Raw genomic sequence first — 21,250 nt, forward strand, 5'->3', positions numbered from 1 at the left:
ACCTCCTCACCTTCTTACCACTCCAGGACTCAGTTTCTTAATTTAGTTCCTAATGGACCCGCCCTCAAGTTCTGGACACCCCGGGTGAAGACTGTTAACGCGGCGGGGATTGGGCGCCTGCGGCAGCTTGTGGGCGGTACCCGAGGGAGAGTTCGAGTTTTTATTGGCGAGTTTTTATTGTCACTAGGTGGGCCTGCCCTGGGCCATTCTTCCCGCCCCCTTGAAGGTGATCTGGAGGACGCGCGGGAGCGCGCGCTGTCGCTGCTTTTGCAGCTGCGGCCCGAGTGGAGCCGGGTGGCGCGGGTGCGGGAGGCGCGCGCTCCCGCCCCTGCTGCGGGCGGCTGGTAGCCTCGGTGGCCGCCGCCGCCGCTGCTGCTGCCGCCTGATCCTGCAGGCAGTTCTGGGCACGCAGCGATCAGCTACCGTGGCCCGCCCTCCGAGGACCGGAAAATTAACACCCTTTAACTAGTGTCGCGTTATCTGCCGGGTGGTTCGCAGGAAGTCCTGCGAATACGTTGTTGCCAGTTCTGTAAACGTGTTTAGATAGCTAAATATAGATCACAGTGCCACATCTTAGGGGGCCCCACGGTCACCCCTGAGGCAGTGGCTGTTCACAGTTGATTTTAGTGGATTTTAATGATTAATCACTTGCTTTTGTGGGCAGCTTTTGAAAAATCACGTCTTTGTATTTGCAGCTACAGACTGGGTCCACCAGCTAAGAGGTTGGTTTTTATTAGGGTTGTAAAATAGATTTAAAATCTGCTTGTTGTTGGCTGAGATTTAAAAGCAGATTTCTACTATTTAAAAAAGATAGTTTGAAGATACTCCCCTAAAAAGTAAAGATTCTTCCATACTCGGCTTGGATGAGTTGTTTTCATTGTTTGAGGGATTCTAGGTCACACACTTCTATGTTTTAATTCCCGTGGTAATTGAAAATGTTTGAGAAGTGGGTTGCGACTGTGTCGTTTTAAAATTGTACATTAAGCTGACGGTAATAAAATCTTCAAGACCAATCATTTTTAGCCATAGTGTGTTGAAAATGGTTTTTCTAATCGCTTGAGTTAATAGGGTATTTGCGTTTTGTCAGATTTTCTTCTGCAGATGTAGGAATTCACTCAAGACTTAATACACTTGTTTTGTTTTTGAGACAGGGTCTCACATTCTGTCACCCAGGCTGGAGTGGAGTGGTCTCACTCCGTCACCCAGGCCATCTCAGCTCACTGCAATCTCCGCCTCCCGAGTTCAAGCGATTCTCCTGCCTTAGTTTCCCGAGTAGCTGGGATTACAGGCGCCCGCCACTACGCCCGGCTAGTTTTTGTATGTTTAGTAGGGACGGAGTTTCACCATGTTGACCAGGCTAGTCTTGAACTCCTGACCTCAGGTGATCCGCCCGCCTCAGCCTCCCAAAGTGCTGGGATTGCAGGCGTGAGCCACCGTGCCTGGCAAAGACAATACATTTTTGTAGAAGGAAGTTTGAGCTCCCCTGGATGAAGCAGGAATTGAATATGAACAGTTCCTATTGGTTATGCATTCTTTAAAATTCCAGAGGAGATGGTTACACCGGAATGAGCATCTCCTGTGATCAGAACCGCCTCATCACTTGTGCATTGAGAGTATTTAATGTATCTAAATGAGTACAAAATGCAATCGTCTAACCTTTTGAAAAAGTAAAACCATCACTCAGTAAAGGCTTGCTTATTCAAACAAAGCCAGCAACCTAAGTCTCTAAACAGGAAGAAGAAATAAATTCTGCGTTAGGGCTGACTACCAGCTTTAACTTAAACTTTCCTGGCTTTTGTCCAAGTTGTTGAACCTTAATGCTTTTTCAATAACTTTTTTTAACTTCCTTTTCTCCCATTTCATTAAAACCCAAAGGTCAAGCCTGTGAAAAATAAATACTATTAATCAAATAAGTGACCACAGTTATTTTTGTCTATTATATTTGACAAAAATTTGGGACACTTTTTTCAATAAATATTTGGGTATGGACTGTATAATGGAAAAATGTAAGTAAATATCTTCACAAGTATACGTATGAAAAATATATTTTTGTATGATTTTATTTCTGGTGTGACTGAAACAACTAGAGAGTATATAGCCACTTGACAACTGTTGACATTTAAAAACCGCTATTGTTTCTCCTATTAAAAACACATTAAGTGCTTGCCTGTCATCCCAGCTACTCCAGAGGCTGAGGCAGGAGAATCTCTTGAGCTCTGGAGTTTGAGAACAGAATGGGCAACATAGTGAGACCCTGTCTCAAAAAATAAACAATAAAACAATCGCTAAGCAAACTGTTTTAAATTGAAGAGTTTGGCACTCTGCCTATATTCATCATCCCAGAGTTAAAATATTTCAACATTTGGCACATCTTAAAGACTACTAAACTGGTGTTTTAAAAGTAGGCTTTGGCTGGGTGCGGTGGCTCACGCCTGTAATCTCAGTACTTTCGGAGGCTGAGGCGGGTGGATCACCTGAGGTCAGGAGTTCAAGATCAGCCTGGCCAACGTGGTGAAACCCCGTCTCTACTAAAAATACAAAAATTAGCCGGGTGTGGCTGCGGGCGGCTGTAATCCCAGCTACTTAGGAGGCTGAGGCAGGAGAATCACTTGAACCGGGAGGCGGAGGTTGCAGTGAGCTGAGATCGCGCCATTGCACTCCGGCCTGGGCAACAGGAGCAAAACTCCGTCTCAAAAAAAAAAAGTGGGCTTTACTCTTAACTGAGGTTTCCAAAGGCTACCACTGTAAATAATTCGTGTCACTACTAAGATAAATATAAACCACTGACTATGTGCTTTTATTCATAGAGAAGTCATGTAAAATATTAGATCTCAAATTTGTGGCCGGGCGCGGTGGCTCACGCCTGTAATCCCAGCACTTTGGGAGGCCAAGGCGGGCAGATCACAAGGTCAGGAGATCAAGACCATCCTGGCTAACACGGAGAAACCCCGTCTCTACTAAAAATACAAAAAATTAGCCGGCCGTAGCGGCGGGCGCCTGTAGTCCCAGCTACTCGGGAGGCTGAGGCAGGAGAATGGCGTGAACCCAGGAGGCGGAGCTTGCAGTGAGCCAAGGTAGCGTCGCTGCACCCCAGCCTGGGTGACAGAGCAAGACTCTGTCTCAAAAAAAAAAACAAAAACAAAAACTCAAATTTGTTCAGGTGGCAGAGCTCCTTGCTGGCATCCTTGCAGATTTAATTTTAATTAAAAAACCAAAACCGGGCTGGGCGTGGTGACTCACGCTTGTAATCCCAGCACTTTGGGAGGCCGGGCCAGGTGGATCACCAGGTCAGGAGTTCGAGACCAGCCTGGCCAACATAGTGAAACCCCCCATCTCCACTAAAAAACAAACAAACAAACAAACAAACCCAGAAAATATTAGCCTGGTGTGGTAGCACGCTCCTGTAATCCCAGCTACTCGGGAGGCTGAGGCAGGAGAATCACTCGAACCCGGGAGGTGGGGGTTGCAGTGAGCCAAGATTGTGCCACTGCACTCAATCCTGGGTGACAGAGCGAGACTCCATCTCAATAAATAAATAACCAAAACCATTTTTCTAACAGAAAACATAACTATATCATATATCTATAGGTGTTTTGATTATCAAATAAAACAATGCATTAAATACCTAAAATAAACATGTTAGCAAGATAAAACCAAACAACAGTAAATTTACACATCAAGTCTAGTCAGAAGCATGAGTAGGCTCAATAGGGCAGCTTGGTATACCACGTGTGATGTCTGATGGTTAACAAGTTTTTTTCTTCCTTTAGGGTTGGGGAATATCAGTAGCCAGAAGTTTTAAGTCGAGGGAGAGAAACACTGGAGAAATTCATATTTTTTTTCCTGTGATTTAAGAGACAATAGTATTCTTTTTTAGTTAAAGAACCATATTGTTTAGTCTGACACATTGTTTAAGCTTTCCTAAATTTGTCATCAACAGCTATCTGTTTTGTTTCTCATCAAGCAAAGTCATATAGTATATTGCCCATTTGAGGTTCTAATAAATATGGGGTAATCCCTAGTTGCTATCATTCTATCCAAAGAAACTCAAGGTTTTAGTTGGTTTCTGTTACCTTTTCTTTTTTTTCTTTTTTCTTTTCTTTTCTTTTTTTTTTTTTTTTGAGACAGTCTTGCTCTGTTGCCCAGGCTGGAGTGTGGTGGTGCCATCTTGGCTCACTGCAACCTCCGCCTCCTGGGTTCAAGCGTTTCTGCTGCCTCAGCCTCCTGAGTAGCTGGGATTACAGGTGCCTGCCACCACACCCGGCTAATTTTTTTGTATTTTTAGTAGAAACGGGGTTTCACTATGTTGGCCAGGCTGGTCTCGAACCCTTGACCTCGTGATCCGCCTGCCTCAGCCTCTCAAAGTGCTGGGACTGCAGGCATGAGCCACCTCGGCCAGCCAGTTTCTGTTATCTTGTGGTGGGTAAATATGGTCTTGGTGGTTCCATTAAGAAACTGGAAATGTTGAAAATAGCTTGAAGGCTGGGCTTTAAACATTACATTTGTAAAACATGGTCCAGGAACCACTGCTGCAGAGTAATTCTTTAAACTGAAATTTTGATAGTGCAAGTTTATGATTTTTAAAAAGTCATCAAATAAATTAGCTTTTGAGACTATAGGGTGAAAATATCTGAAATGTATAAAAATTGCTTGGTTTTGTATAGTACCTTATTATATATGATTTTCTGGTTATTTTTTAAATAAAAGATGTACTGGCCGGGCACAGTGGCTCACGCCTGTAATCCCAGCACTTTGGGAGGTCGAGGCGGGTGGATCACAAGATCAAGAGATCGAGGCCATCCTGGCCAACATGGTGAAACCCCGTCTCTACTAAAAATACATGGTGGCGCACACCTGTAGTCCCAGCTACGTGGGAGGCTGAGGCAGGAGAATCGCTTGAACCCAGGAGGTGAAGGTTGCAGTGAGCTGAGATCATGCCACTGCACTCCAGCCTGGCAACAGAGTGAGACTGTCTCAAAAAAAAAAAAAAAAGATTTACTATATTGCAATTATTTTCTGACTTTCATTCTTTTGAGTTACTATATATCTTTCAAGATAAACCTCTTGGTTAACCTTTCTTGTCATCTCCTGTGGTGTTCTTTCAAGGTGAAATTTGAGAAAATGGAGTAGCGTAGAACATAGTATGCAGCGGTTCTCTACTACAAGTTTTAGGGTCCATGCTAGTCAGGATGTTGTTGGTTCCTTTGTTTTCTGGTATTAGTTTTTAGAAGCCCCTCATTAATCCATACTATCTTTAAGGATGTTAGTAACCTCATCGTATAGAATTTCTGCATTCTAAAGGAAACATAAGCTTGTTTCAGTACACTCACGCTGTAGATTAATTCTGATATTACATATCTCCATCAGACTTTGTACCCTCTCTCTTCCATCCCTTACCCTTACCAATTAGGTTGGTATTACCTAAAAATCCATAGAAAATGTCCAGGTGAATTGCCTTATGCTTTCTACCCCATAAGGTATAATTCTAGACCAGATCGGTTATGAGAGGCTCTATTCCAGTCTGCACCTGCTAAGAATTTGAATCTATTTTAGTACCAATCTTGGAGTTCTTGTTTGGCTCTACTCTTAGCCAACCCCACAGAGTCTAAAATTGGATCTGAATCCAGTATTTGCCAGCCAGTGACAGACATAAACTAGGTTCTTTATAAATGTTTCATGAATTGACCTGCATCCCTACATTGATTCAGGATCTTATTGTCCATTGGGAAGGAAGATTTACTTAGCTAGGAGTAACAATTCCCAAATTTGCCCTAGTTGCAATATTTTTTTTACCAAGGGTACATACAAGTCAGGTTCACTTCTGAAAGTAAGGAAACACAGGATAGCATTCACTTCATGATCATAACACAGTCTGGGTATACATATGTGTTTGTGTGTATGCATTTAAAAAAAAGGTCGTTTATATTTGGTTTTGGAATCAACTTTTGAATTTGTCTAAACTTGTTAAGAATTTACAAGTTCTATTTAAAGATATCTGGGCCAGAAACCAGAACCACTTGTGTTTAAATACTATTGCTATTCTGTACACAGCTCAAGGTTCTGGTATTTTCTCTTAAGCATTCCTCTTCTCCCCTTCCACCAAAAAAAAAAAAAAAAAGGAATTGTGCCGAATTAGTTGGTTTCTATGGGGTTATGGGGATTAAGTTTCTACAAGATTCAAGGCAGAAGAAATATACATTTATATATTAAAAGATAAAAAAATTATTTGCTAACTCTTAGAATTTTTTAATGGCCCCAAACTTGGATGAAACATCAATTTCCAGACACTCTTCAAATATCCAAAGCAGAATTATCACAGAGTGTATGTTTTTTCAGTGCTACCATTAGCTTGCTATTGACATTAATTTTCTTTTACTCATTTTTCACTCAAGAAATTTTACTGCAGGATAAAACTCCAGGATAAAACTGTCAAGTGCCAGGCACGGTGGCTCATGCCTGTAATCCCAGCACTTTGGGAGGCCGAGGCGGGCGGATCACCTGAGGTCAGGAGTTTGAGACCAGCCTGACTAACATGGAGAAACCCTGTCTCTGCTAAAAATACAAAATTAGCTGGGCATGGCGGCACATACGTGTAATCCCAACTACTAGGGAGGCTGAGGCAGGAGAATCGCTTGAACCTGGGAGGCGGAGGTTGCGGTGAGCCGAGATTGCGCCATTGCACTCCAGTCTGGGCAATAAGAGCAAAACTCAGTCTCAAAAAACAAACAAAAAAACTGTCAAGTAAGGAAGTTGATAAATAAGAAAAACTAGTTATGTAAAATAGCATTAAATTATTAATTTACTTTAAGGAGATGTTATTCACTAATTATTTTTAAACAAAAACGAACTTCAGTTGGAAACTAGAAATTACTAAAAACTTTGTTCAACATATTAGTAAATAATGCCAGCTGTACATGAACTGACAACTATCTGATTTATATGTTGCTATTCTTCCTTTATTTTAGGTGTGGAAATTAAAAGAACACACATATTTTGACTGGGGCTTTGATCAACCAAATGCTAAAAAGGTATAATATTTATAAACTATCTAAATGTTGTTATTAGAGAATTTAAACCATTTTCCTTTCTTTAACCAGGGATCACTTAAGCCAATCAGATAACAAGGCACAACTCTATCCTTAAGATCACAAAAGATGGCAGTGTGACAATCATTTCTGTTACTAAGTATTTACCCACTCTTCTGTGCTTTCCTGAGAGCCTCATTCATGTCTGATCAACTTATATCCATTAACTCATGTAGATATAACTTTCAGTCATTATGTTTGTTTGGAAAGAAGCTTTTCCTACTTATTTTGTCTAGAGATGCCTACTTAGTTGTTTACTTTTTCCTGATGGGAATAATTCTGCTGTGATATTTGCAAAAATGTTATAATGGTTCAATCTGTAATCTTACGTTTTGTTTGCTTGATTATGCATTATGAGTTCATTTTGATCAATCTTGAACCTATATTAGTCACCGTACTTTGAGATAGGATAACATTTTTCTTTCCTTTTTTTTTTTTTTTTTTTTTTTTTTTTTGAGACGGAGTCTTGCTCTGTTTCCAGGCTGGAGTGCAATGGTGCGATCTCGGCTCACTGCAACCTCCGCCTCCTGGGTTCAAGTGATTCTCCTGTCTCCCGGGTTCAAGTGATTCTCCTGCCTCAGCCTCCTGAGTAGCTGGGACTACAGGCGCCCACAACCACGCCCAGCTAATCTTTGTATTACTTTATTGTATAAAATTGGAAGGCAAAAGCTAGCAAATTTCATGTGGAAGCCCAAAAGATACATTCTGAATGCATCTCACACTCCTAAGATGCCCTCCTGCAAATCATTTATACATAGGAAGTGTTTACATTTGGTGTAGTTACGGAGACCAGTAATGGGAGAGTTCCCAGAAAATCCAGAGGAAGTCAAGATGCCCAAAAGTCAGGAGGCAGCAGGCGGAAGCTGTTTGGAAAGATCTATGAGATAGTCTCTCTTACATACAGAGCAGTAAACAAATATCTCATTGCTGTTGAAGACTTTGTAATACAAGGTGATTTTATAGGTGTTCTAGTCCAGGATTTTCCATTTTGTATTGGGTAAAAGTAGTGGAGAGGAAGACCTCTTTTGTCAGTGAACAAATCAAGGAGCCAACTATGAAAATAAGGGGCAGATAATAGCATAAAAAGACAGACCCTTAATTGATACAAAGCTTAATCAATTTTATATTAATACTTAACTCACTATTCTCAAATTTATCTAATAAATATTAGATAGAATAAAATCATTGGATACATAAAACAAAGTATACTTTTATATTTGTTTTTCTACTTGTCCATTCTAGCCAGAGGGAAATTCTTAGTTCTTACAATGTGCTATTTTGTTTTGTATTCTGAACAAATTTTCATTTAAACATTGAGAAAGTGAAAATGTATGCAGGAAGAAGCTCACGATTTCCATTGTTGTTAATACCAATAATTGTATCACTAGTCAAAGTCACAATCACTTGTGTGAATTTTTTGAACCTGAAATGCAATAAGAATTTAAACTAGATTAAGCTGGAATGAATAGTAGGTTCTTGATTTGGGTACCTGACTTGTAGCTAATTCAACCATAATTTGAATCTAGATTAATAAGGCATTAAGATTAAAATATGAGTTATATTCCATGTCATCACAGTTTATGTTTATCATAATTGAAATGTTCCCTTTTTTAATTACTTGTGATATTACATACATTGAACTTTTTGAAGTTTCACCAACAACAAAAAATTGACATTCAGGTACAGTAGTGGTCTCTCTTGATATGGGGGATACATTTCTGTTTATAAAATGGTTATTGAGATAACTTCAAATTAAAAGCATATTTGATAGATACGCTACTGCTCATGTGTGGGAGCCTGGAATTTGGAAGTCATTCTATGCATTGTAAATGGAGTTGTAAATGTTAAGCTGTGTGTATGCACATGCATCCAGACATGCACACAAATATATGGGCAACTGTAACCCAAGTTGGGTGACGTATAATGAAGCAAACATGAACTCTGAGTAATCAGAAAAATCTTAAAAGAGATGGGAAGAAATCCATTTTTTTTTAGTTAGTGATAATAAATTTTAAAACTAATAAAATATTTTAGACTCAGATATATTTTTATTCATTTAGATATTAAAATTAATAAAATGAAATAGAGCTTTTATTTGTTCTCAGGCAAGTCTGTTACCTAAAATCTGCAAAACATAATTGGGTCGAAGTTAAAAATCTAGCTTGTTTGGACCATAACATACATGTAGAGGAAAATATTTCCTCAAATTTAAGAGAAACTAATTTTCCTAACTAAATTTGTGGGAGTTACTTTGTTGACATTTACTCCGAAACCAGCCATTGGTAAGCATTGTCTTGTGTTTATCTTTACTTTTATATGTGTTCATTTAAATAGGCCTTCTCCATGAGCTTCCATTGCCATAACTATTATATTACATCACAAAGCTTTGTTATGTATTTAGAAAATGCATGTATATTTGTACATTTGAAATTTTCTGGGTTTTTTGTTTGTTTGTTTGTTTTAACTTAGAAATGAGGGTGGCCAGGTGTGGTGGCTTATGCCTGTAATCCCAGCACTCTGGGAGGCTGAGGCAGATGGACCACTTGAGGTCAGTTCAAGACCAGCCTGGCCAACATAGTGAAACCCCGTCTCTTCCAAAAGTACAAAAATTAGCCCGGCATGGTGGCATGTGCCTGTAGTCCCACCCGCTTGGACAGCTGAGGCAGGAGAATAGCTTGAACCTGGGAGGTGGAGGTTGCAGTGAGCCGAGATTGTGCCACTGCACTCCAGCCTGGGTGACAGAACAAGACTCCATCTCAAAAAAAAAAAAAAAAAAAAATCAACATACTGCCTCTGACTCTCCACCCTAGTGATTTCAAATGAAAATATTATTTATTTCACTTTAGTCTTTATTCCATTTGACTGATAAAATTGCTTGGATTTTTTCTGACTTTACCTGCACATTTGGGGGATAGACAGAGAAACAGAAAAGATCCTGTATAGCATGCAAGCATTTAGGTGTCCTTCAGATGTTGTTATAGCCAGGTATTTTTCCCGAATGGTCAGAATAACCTGGCATATATCTGTCCAGAGAAAATCCTATCACCTAGACTTCAGGAAGGTTAAGTGCTAATTGATATGAAGAGAATTTTTAAAATGTAATAGAAGTTTAAGGAGGAACTAGGCTGTCTGTACCAATGGGACATATTGTCTGTGCTACTTTATGTTATTATTTATGTTGTTTGAATATGTTTTATTGCAACTCTTTTTTGTTGTTTTTTTGATGGAGTCTCGCTCTGTCACCCAGGCTGGAGTGCAGTGGCGCGATCTAGGCTCGCTGCAAGCTCCACCTCCCGGGTTCACGCCATTCTCCTGTCTCAGCCTCCCAAGTAGCTGGGACTACAGGCGCCTGCCACCATGCCCAGCTAATTTTTTTTTTTTTTTTTTTTTTTTTTTTAGTAGAGACGGGGTTTCACTGTTAGCTAGGATGGTCTCGATTTCCTGACCTTGTGATCCACCCGCCTCGGTCTTCCAAAGTGCTGGGATTGCAGGCGTCAGCCACCGCGCCCGGCCTTGTGGCAACTCTTAAAAAAAAAAAAAAGCTGGGCGCAGTGGCTTATGCCTGTAATCCTAGCACTTTGGGAGGACAAGGCGGGTGGATCACGAGGTCATATCGAGACCATCCTGCCCAACATGGTGAAACGTCATCTCTACTAAGAATATAAAAGTTAGCTGGGTGTGGTGGTGCACGCCTGTAGTCCCAGTTACTCAGGAGGCTGAGGCAGGAGAATCGCTTGAACCTGGGAGGTGGAGGTTGCAGTGAGCTGAGATCGTGCCACTGCACTCCAGCCTGGCGACAGAGCGAGACTACGTCTCAAAAAAAATTAAAAAATAAAAAATGAAAAGGATCACGCCTGTAATCCCAGCACTTGGGGAAGCTGAGGCGGGTGGATCACGAGGTCAGGAGATTTAGACCATCCTGGTCAACATGGTGAAACCCCGTCTCTACTAAAATACAAAAAATTATCCAGGCGTGCTGGCGCGTGCCTGTAGTCCCAGCTACTTGGGAGGCTGAAGCAGGAGAATCACTTGAGCCTGGGAGGTGGAGGTTACAGTGAGCCAAGATGGCGCCACTACACTCCAGCCTGGCAACAGAGCATCTGAAACAAAACAAAACATAACAGGCTGAGCGCAGTGGCTCACGCCTGTAATCCCAGCACTTTGGGAGGCCAAGGCAGGAGAATTGCTTGAGCTCAGGAGTTCAAGACCAGCCTAGCTAACATGGCAAAACCTGTCTCTACTAAAAAAGTACAAAAATTAGCCAGGCGTGGTGGCATGCGCCTGTAATCCCAGTTACTCGGGAGGCTGAGGCACGAAAATCGCTTGAACCCGGGAGGCGGAGGTTGCAGTGAGCCGAGGTCATGGCACTGTACTCTCCAGCCTGGGCAACACAAGGAGACCCTGTCTCAAAAAAGCAAAAACAAAAACAAAAAACTCCAATAACAATATCTTACATCTCTGTAAACCCTAGGCCTAGTACAGTATCTTGACAATAGTGGGCATATAATAAATATTTGTTGTTGATGGTGATGGTAAAAGCTGCAATATTAAGTAAATTCAGTGAGAGAATTCATGAAAATTGCAAGTATCTAGTGAATATTGGAAGTAGGATATCTGGGGCATTAGAGTGAGAAGAGAGGATGGACATAAATAGGAACATGAAAAAGAAGAGAATACTATATATAAGAGAATGAGTTGCTTCTTGATTTTGATATTACATATTTTATTTCCCTTTGTGTCACTTAAAAAGTGGGGTACAATTTAATATGCGACAGGGTACACAAAATGCAGCCTTAAGATGTTAACTTTCAAGTCTCAGTTTTATTTGTGGCTTGCGAATGTAGGATGGCATCTCATTTTTTAGATTATATTATCTGTGACATCCTTTAGCTGACTTCTTTTTGCTGCCAGTCTTAGGCCTGAATGTCTGACTTGAAATATTTCAAGAAGTTGGGAATGGTAGAAGGGATGTGTATGAAATTCTGAGAGTATGGCAATAGATGAGGTACCCTGAGTGATCTTAAACCAATTACTAATACACTTTGAATCATGTATCAGCTTCTGAAAATGTGGAAAGGGAGTAGAAGAATCGCCTTCAAATTAACCTTAAAGAGAATTGGGCTGGGCACCATGCCTCATACCTATAATTCCAGCACTTTGGGAGGCCAAGGTGGGCAGATCCCTTGAGGCCAGGAGTTCAAGACCAGCCTGGGCAACATGGCAAAACCCCTTCTCTACCAAAAATACAAAAATTAGCCGGGTGTGGTGGGTACGTGCCTGTAGTCCCAGCTACTCGGGAGGCTGAGGTAGCAGAATCCCTTGAACCTAGGAGGTGGAGATTGCAGTGAGTCAAGATCGCGCCATTGCACTTCAGCCTGGGTGACAGAATGAGACCTTGCTTCTAAAAAAAAAGAGACACAGAGAGAGAATTGATGGCTATAGCCAAGTGCCTCAATCCATCAGTTACTTACTGAAAGTCATTTCTGAGGGGGTTTTGGGATGTTTCTTATTAGTGAAAGGGAACAAGACCTAGATAACACGCATGAAATTTTTTAAAATGATATTAAATTTTATAATAGAAATTTTGGTAGAAAATAGAGAAGATAAATAAAACATTTTAGCATATGTACATCCTATCCCTAGATTCACAGATACATTATTTTTTCTGTTGGCATATGTTTTGTGATCTACTGTTTCACTTACTGTGTGGTTACTACTTCCCCATGTCGTTAAATAGTCATATATAATTTTTAATGGCTGCATAGACTTTGTTCTAGCCAGAAGATGTACTGTGGTTTGACCAATCCCCTCTTATAGGGCATTTAGGTTATTTTGAGTATTTTCTATCAATACAGCATTGGACATCTGCATAGATAAATCTGTCGACATAATTCTGATTATTTCCTTAGGAGAGAATGCTAAAAAAAAAAAAAAAGGACTTGCTGGTCAAACAATGTACATATTTTTAAAGGCTATTGATAGATACAGCTAAATTCCTCTCTAGGAATTCTATATTAAGATAATAATTATTTCACCAGGCATGATGGCTCATGCCTGTAATCCCAGTACTTTGAGAGGCTGAGGTGAGAGGATCACTTGAGGCCAGGAGTTCAAGATCCCATCTCTACAAAAAGTAAAAAAAAAAAATAGCCAGGCATGGTGGTATGCACACGTAGTCACAGCTACTCAGGAGGCTGAGGCAGGAAGATCGCTTGAGCCTAGGAGTTTGAGGTTACAGTGAGCTATGATCATGTCACTTTACTCCAAACTTGGTGACAGAGTGAGACCCTGTCTCAAAATAAAAAAGATTCTTAAAAAGAAAGATAACTGTTAGAATTCTAACTGTAGTCAAATTGTGTCTTACACCATTCTGACTTAACTCTACAGTCAATAGTATGAAACTCAGCTCTGTAAATGGGGAGGAAACGGAAGGTTATTAGTAACTCACGAAGTACATAGTATCCTTTCAGCTAGAAAAGGGGAGCTTAAGGAGTACTATTGCAAATTACCCCAGTGTTCTAATTGTTCAAATGCAAATTTTTGTTGATCAGTTTTTATTAACATGAGATAGTGCTGTGTACCCTATATGAAATCTATTATGTGATTTTGTTGTAGTGTTTATATTAAAATGAAATTATGTGATTTGAATACTGAATTTTTTGCATATTGAAATGTTTTCCTTTTTTTACTTTTAGCCACATAAAGAAGATCCCTAATAGTCATTTCTCAACAATTATATAGTCAACTGATGTAACAATGGTACTAATATTGGGACGCAGACTAAACAGAGAGGATCTTGGGGTGCGTGATTCCCCGGCAACTAAGCGTAAAGTTTTTGAAATGGACCCCAAATCTCTGACAGGTCATGAGTTTTTTGACTTCTCTTCAGGATCATCCCATGCCGAAAACATACTCCAGATATTTAATGAATTTCGTGATAGCCGCTTATTCACAGATGTTATCATTTGTGTGGAAGGAAAAGAATTTCCTTGCCATAGAGCTGTGCTCTCAGCCTGTAGCAGCTACTTCAGAGCTATGTTTTGTAATGACCACAGGGAAAGCCGAGAAATGTTGGTTGAGATCAATGGTATTTTAGCTGAAGCTATGGAATGTTTTTTGCAGTATGTTTATACTGGAAAGGTGAAGATCACTACAGAGAATGTACAGTATCTCTTTGAGACATCAAGCCTCTTTCAGATTAGTGTTCTCCGTGATGCATGTGCCAAGTTCTTGGAGGAGCAACTTGATCCTTGTAATTGCTTAGGAATCCAGCGCTTTGCTGATACCCATTCACTCAAAACACTCTTCACAAAATGCAAAAATTTTGCGTTACAGACTTTTGAGGATGTATCCCAGCATGAAGAATTTCTTGAGCTTGACAAAGATGAACTTATTGATTATATTTGTAGTGATGAACTTGTTATTGGTAAAGAGGAGATGGTTTTTGAAGCCGTCATGCGTTGGGTCTATCGTGCCGTTGATCTGAGAAGACCACTGTTACATGAGCTCCTGACACATGTGAGACTCCCTCTGTTGCATCCCAACTACTTTGTTCAAACAGTTGAAGTGGACCAATTGATCCAGAATTCTCCTGAGTGTTATCAGTTGTTGCATGAAGCAAGACGGTACCACATACTTGGGAATGAAATGATGTCCCCAAGGACTAGGCCACGCAGGTGAGAAGACTGTTTTCAAATATAGTTAACAAAAGTTTTTAATATATCTTTAAACCTCCTGAATGCAATCTCAGTCTACCTGTGGCTGCTACAGGTAGACAGCCACTGTCTACCTGTGGCTGCTACAGGTAGACAGCCACTGTCTACCTGTGGCTGCTACAGGTAGACAGCCACTGTCTACCTGTGGCTGCTACAGGTAGACAGCCACTGTCTACCTGTGGCTGCTACAGGTAGACAGCCACTGTCTACCTGTGGCTGTATATAATTTTAGATTTATTTTGGATTGTATGTCACTAGAATGTCTTTCCTAGTGAATTCTAGATTCAACAGTAGCATTTTTTGTTATTGTTGTTTTGTGCTATCAAACAGTGTAGCAAAGGGTCTTTGCAACTGTGCATATCTCAACATATTTCTACTAATTTCTCTTAACCTTTGTAGGGCCCCAAACCATTCCACTTTTCTTTACAAAGAGTCTTTGGATACAGGGTAGCTAAGACTTTAGTAGGCTCTCTTGGACTGCCTCTACTTATAAAAAAACAATTTGCTCCTGGGCACAGGGGCTCATGCCTATAATCCCAGTACTTTGGGAGGCCAAGGTGGAGGAGCGCTTGAGCTCAGGAGTTCGAGACCAGCCTGGGCAACATAGCGAGACCTCATCGCTACTAAAAATAATTAGCCAGGTATGGTGGCACGGACCTGTAGTCCCAGTTACTCAGAAGGTTGAGGTGGGAGGACTGCTTGAGCCCAGGAGTTTGAGGATGCTATGAGCCATGCTCTTACTGCTCTCCAGCCTGGGCAACAGAGTGAGACTCTGTCTCAAAAAAAAAAGAAAAAAAAATGTTTGCACATCCACAGACTGGCCTTTGTCCTAACACAGAAGCATGAAATATAGAGGTGAATTAAATAAGCTGGTATACATTGAGTGAATTCTGAGATGTAAAATCCAGGCCTCAAATATTACTTAATTGTCACAGTTATTATATTTAATGTCAATCTCAATTTTAAAAAATCTTTTTTCTGAATGTGAAAATTACATCATCATTATAGAAAATTTGGAAAATGTGTGCTTAGGGGGTAGAATGCAGTTAAATATTGTAGCATATTTGTATCTTCTTCCAGTATATTATTTCTATAAAATACTTATCGATTTTAATTCATAAACTATAGAAAAATAATCTCCATGCCTTAATAGTGGAAGGAATATTTATTGTGAATAAGCAAGAAATGCTTGTTATGAGAAATATGACAGTAAATTATCCTTTTAATCCTTTTAATATTTTTCTAACAAAGCTAATGTTGGTGTTGGTTTTTTTTTAATTGTGGTAAAAAACACATAACAAACTTTACTGTCTTAATCATTTTTAATTATACATTTCAGTAATGTTAAGTATATTTACATTGTTGTGAAACTAGTATTTTTATTAGTTTATTATTGGTTTATTATTAAGCCATCTCCATTTTTTCTGTGAATTTACTATAGCATAGCTCATAAACCACATTTTTACTTAAATTTTGACTATCATTGTTTCGGAATGTTAAAAGTCAGCATACTGTGAGATAGCTTGTTTTTAAAATTTATACTAGTTTGAATAATGTATTAATTAAGAAAACTAAACAGCTTCAGAGCTGTGTGACTATTAGTTCTTCGAGAACTTTCATGAACACACAGTATCCCTCTAAAGGGAAAATCACTCCTTTTTCCAAGACAAATACCCCTGTAGCAGACTGAATGGTCTGAGGTCAGATGTGGCTAATAATACTCAGCCTGCATATCTCATAGGATTAGAGTAGGAACCAAGGGTTATATGTTGTAAAATCAAAATAAGACATTGATTACTAATATTTATAAAGACATAATTTGAATGCAATCAGATTGCAGCCTAAGGGTCCCATCACTCCTTTGAAGAGATACTTCTCCTAACTTACTTAATTATTTGATTTCCAAAAATGTATTTTATATCCAATTTTTAAGGGAATGAATCTATTTCCACAGTGAAACATCTATTTATAAATTGCAGTATCACCGTTCTTTAAGAGACAAGTATAAAAACCAAACTATAGTTCTGTTGAATTTGCAGACTCTTAAAAATACGATAGCAGATATTTATTTTATGTGGGCATTACATGAGTAATCCTTTATTTTATAACTCTGCTATCACCTTCTGTCCCTTACATTTATCTTTCACTTATCTGTTACTGCATGTTTGCTGTGGGAATTAGGAGACTGGAGAGACCACTGGGTGAAACAGGAGGATTTTATTTAGGTGGCCACCAACTTAGTGGATTAACATCTCAAGGCTGAGCAATGAACAAAGACAGGGCTTGACTTTTATTTATGCTGCTGAAGTGGAGTGGCTAGCCAGTGGCGCAAAATTTGCAGGGCAGGGAAACCAGGCTTGCAGAAGCAGAACAAAGGCAGTTAATTATACTGTGACAGGTTTTTGCAATTTAGGCATGTTTTGTGACTTTGCTGTGTTACAGAGAGAAAAACAGGAATGTATAAAACCTTTGCAAACTTGTAAAAATAGTTACAAAGCTAGTTAATGAGAGCAGAACAAAGAATGATGGTATGGGGAGAGAATGTTAGGGGGAGACTGATAAGAACTTGTTTTTCTCATACTTGCTTTTGGAACCCATTTTTTGGGGGCCTTTGCCTGGTTTTGCAGATAATGTTATTATAGCTCCAGCTGGACTTTGGATGTTGATCTGCTGAGTTGGTGGCCGCCTAAATAAATCCTCCTGTTTCACCCAGTGACCTCTCCAGTCTCCTGATTGCCACAACATGTTGGCATTAATCACTAGGAATTTCATTATCTGAACAATGTGTATTATTTGTACAGGTTCTCATCTTTCTGAGAAACTCCAAACTTCTTTGAAAGAGGAGTGATGTCTCTCTCCACTTCTTCGACAGCAGTTCATTCCTCTGACTTCTGCTCCAGTCACTCTACTGAAACTCCTCTCAATCAGGTCATCACTGACCTTCTATTTGTTATTTGCTAGCCTCTCTTCGGTCTTTATCCAGCTTGAGCTCTTTCGAATTTGATATTATTAATTGCCTTATCCATCTTGAAATACCTCCATTGGCTTCTGGAATGCCATTCTCCTCATGGTCCTCCTATTTCTCCAGTTGCTCTTTTTCAATTTAATGGTTCTTACTCCTACATCTAGTTTGAAATATTATCTGCCTGATTCACATCTCTTTGTTTTCCCTTATGTACTTGCCTAGGTGACCTTATCTCATCTATTTTCATGGTTTTAATTACCATGCATGCTGTTGACTACCAAACCAGCCCAGACTTTTCTCTTTCATTCATTCATTTATATTTCTTTTTCAAATTTTATATATCTTATTTATTTTTTATTGCATGTATATATTTCTTTTTAAATTTTTATATATGTTTTTTAGTTGACTGTGCATCTTTTTAAAATAACAGGCAAAATAACATTAGCACATTTAAACTTAATAATAATAATTCATATTATCTAATACACAATCTGTATTCAGACTCCCCCAGTCTTCCAAACTGTTCTTTAATAAACCTGGATCCAAGCTAGGATTACTCATTACATCAGGTTATTTCTGTGAAATCTCTTTTACTTCAAAACAGTTTCTTTTTTATGATTCTGACTTGTCAATGGGGAAGTTGTCCAGAAAAATCTTCTACCTTTTGGATCAGTCTCATTGCTTCCTTATGGCATCATTTAGCTGTGTTTCCTGGAAACTGGAAGTTGGTTCTATGAGCTTCAGTTAGATGAATATAAGTTAAATATTTATAGCTAGAATTAATCCTATGTAATGTGTATAATATATTGCATCATATTAGGAGTCACAGCATATCTGGGTATCCCACCATTAGTGATGCAGAGATTAACTCTGGTTTAGGGTGGTGGCAGTCTGATCCCTCCAATGTACAGTTAAGTTATATGCTCTATATCAGCCAGTGTTCCTTTAGTATCTATTCTGTGCCAAGTATTGTCCAGAGCTCAACCCATAATAGAAATTCTCCCTATATACCCACGTGTCTCTTAAATGACAGAGAAATCCCGAAAATGCATTATATTAAAAACAGTGTGGTGGTAGTTTCCCAGAAAGAGGACATAGGCCAATTTAAGAGCACGAAAGCTTTGATAATCTGCCCTGCCAGTTGTAAACCCTTAGGTGTGTGGAAAAAACAGTAGAGACTAATCACAGAAGGAGTAAAGCTTAGAAACAATGGCTGTAGGCCAGGTGTGGTAGCTCACACCTGTAATCAAGCACTTTGGGAGGCCAAGGCATGGGGGTTGCTTGAGCCCAGGAGTTTAAGACCAGTCTGGGCAACATAATGACACCCTGTTCCTACAGAAAAAAAAGAAAAAATTAGCTAGGCATTGTAGCATGTACCTGTAGTCCCAGCTGCTTGGGAGGTTGAGGCAAGAGGATCACTTGAGCCTAGGAGTTTGGGGTTACAGTGAGCCATGAGCAGGCCACTGCATTCCAGCCTGGGTAGCAGAGCAATACCCTGACTCAAAAAAATTCTACTGGCCAGGTGCAGTGTCTCACACCTGTAATCTCAGCACTTTGGGAGGCCGAGGCGGGCAGATCACGAGGTCAGGAGATTGAGACCATCCTGGCCAACATGGTGAAACCCCATCTCTACTAAAATGCAAAAAATTAGCGGGCATGGTGGAGCGTGCCTGTAGTCCCATCTACTTGGGAGGCTGAGGAGGCTGAGGCAGGGGAATCACTTGAACCTGGGAGGCGGAGATTGCAGTGAGCCGAGATCGCGCCACGGTACTCCAGCCTGGCAACAGAGAGAGACTCCTTTAAAAAAATTATTATTAATTAAAATTTTAAAAATTGACATTCTGCAAAAATGCTGATACTATATAACTGCACTACATCCTCTGCCTTTATTCAGAGTGCCCTTAGCATCTTTTTTTTTTTTTTTTTTTTTTTTTTTTTTTCTGAAACAGGGTCTCACTCTGTTACTCAGACTGGTGTGTAGTGGTGCCATCATGGCTCACTGAGCCTAGGCTCAGGTGATTCTCCCACCTTAGCCTCCCAAGTAGCTGGGACTACAGGTGTGCATCACCATCCCTGGCTTATTTTTTGTAGAAATGGGGTTTCCCCATGTTGCTCAGGCTTGTCCTGAACTCCTGGGCTCAAGAGATCCTCCCACCTTGGCTTCCCAAAGTGCTAGGATTACAAGCATGAGCCACCATGCCAAACCGCCCATAGCATTCATAATTTCCTCTCTTTCCTCCTTTCTTCCTTCGGCCCTCTTCCTGACTCCCCAACATAATTTTGAAACTTGTTTCTAGGTCAAAAGTTTAATATTAGTATGGAAAACATTTGAGGTAGAAAAAGTTCATATTAATACTTAGATGCATGTTTGGGCTCAGAAATACTTTTGAACTCTGTAGAGAATTAATATGGTAGCTAACTTAAACAGGTCTTAAATTTCATCTAATAAATACTTGAGTTACCTTTATGTGTCATCTCAGTATGCTAAGTGCTAGGCTTCAACCCTTTTCATCTGGAGAAAAGTAACTTACCTTTCTGCTTGTGATGGGCCTCTCTGCCCCAACCTCATCCCAATTCATGAATAAACTGATATTTACTCTGTGGTCCCTGACTGATGTTTCACATTCCTGACTATTGTTTAACAATCTGATTCTGGGCCAGGCGCAGTGGCTCATGCCTGTAATCCCAGCTCTCAGGGAGGCAAGAGGCGGGAGGATAGCTTGAGCCCAGGAGTTCGAGACCTGCCTGGGCAATATAGCGAGACCCCGTTCTCCAGAAAAAGGAAAAAAAAAAAAAAAAGACAAAAAAAAATAAGCGTAACAATCTGATTCTGATCTCTAGTACACCTAATTTCCATTTCTTGCCCCTGCTTTACTCCAAATACTGATTTCCATATTTCCCATACCAGCCTAAATATCAAACTTTTAAACTCATGATTGCTTGGTAGTGTGGTTCTGATGCTGCTGCTTTTGCATCCTGTCCTGATCCACATCCTTAGCACCTACCATAATGATTCCCTGGAAAGAGTCATTTCCCCTGATAGATGCTAATTTTCCATTTTGGTAGGCCTGGGCTGCCTACAAAATGAGGTTCCCAAGAGGAAACATGGATGGCACTAAACTGGGCAAGTGTCTTCTGATATATTGACCATATATGGCAAGTTGTTCGTGTCTATGAAAAAAATTGATGCCCTTTGCCAGACTCCACTGAGCAATAGACATAGCTAAGACTTAATAAGTTCATCATTTTGAGGTTGGAATCAGCCATTAAGTACTTGTCTCTTCTTTCTGCTATCTCTTACCTGATAATCAGTTACTATATAGTGAATATGGGAATCTAATGGCCGTAATGAGGGCAAGCCTCAAGTTCTGTTGAAAACAAATGAGAAGACCAAGGGAGTTCTAAATATATTTTTCCTTAAGAAATGGTGTTTGTGATTATTTAATAAATCCCTTCATTCCATATTTTGCAGGTGATAAAACTGA

At 39.9% G+C, this 21,250-nt stretch overlaps 1 protein-coding gene across 20 annotated transcripts in view; it reads left to right on the top strand.

The window, feature by feature from the left end:
- KLHL24 (kelch like family member 24) overlaps positions 1-21,250 on the top strand; it is a 61,870-nt gene that overhangs the window by 972 nt on the left and 39,648 nt on the right. For 11 of the 20 annotated variants that reach the window (XM_016942371.4, XM_054682390.2, XM_016942369.4 and 8 more), the window contains 2 exons: positions 6,966-7,028; positions 13,781-14,761. In XM_016942371.4, coding sequence (XP_016797860.1) covers positions 13,842-14,761 — 920 coding nt within the window. In that variant the 5' untranslated portion in view covers positions 6,966-7,028; positions 13,781-13,841. Of the gene's footprint in view, positions 1-695; positions 723-6,392; positions 6,658-6,722; positions 6,742-6,965; positions 7,029-13,780; positions 14,762-21,250 lie in introns of those variants that run through there. The other 9 variants (XM_016942372.4, XM_016942373.4, XM_054682382.2 and 6 more) reach the window with 5 other exon arrangements.

This window comes from Pan troglodytes, chromosome 2 (assembly GCF_028858775.2).
Source record: "Pan troglodytes isolate AG18354 chromosome 2, NHGRI_mPanTro3-v2.0_pri, whole genome shotgun sequence".
Lineage (NCBI taxonomy): Eukaryota > Metazoa > Chordata > Mammalia > Primates > Hominidae > Pan > Pan troglodytes.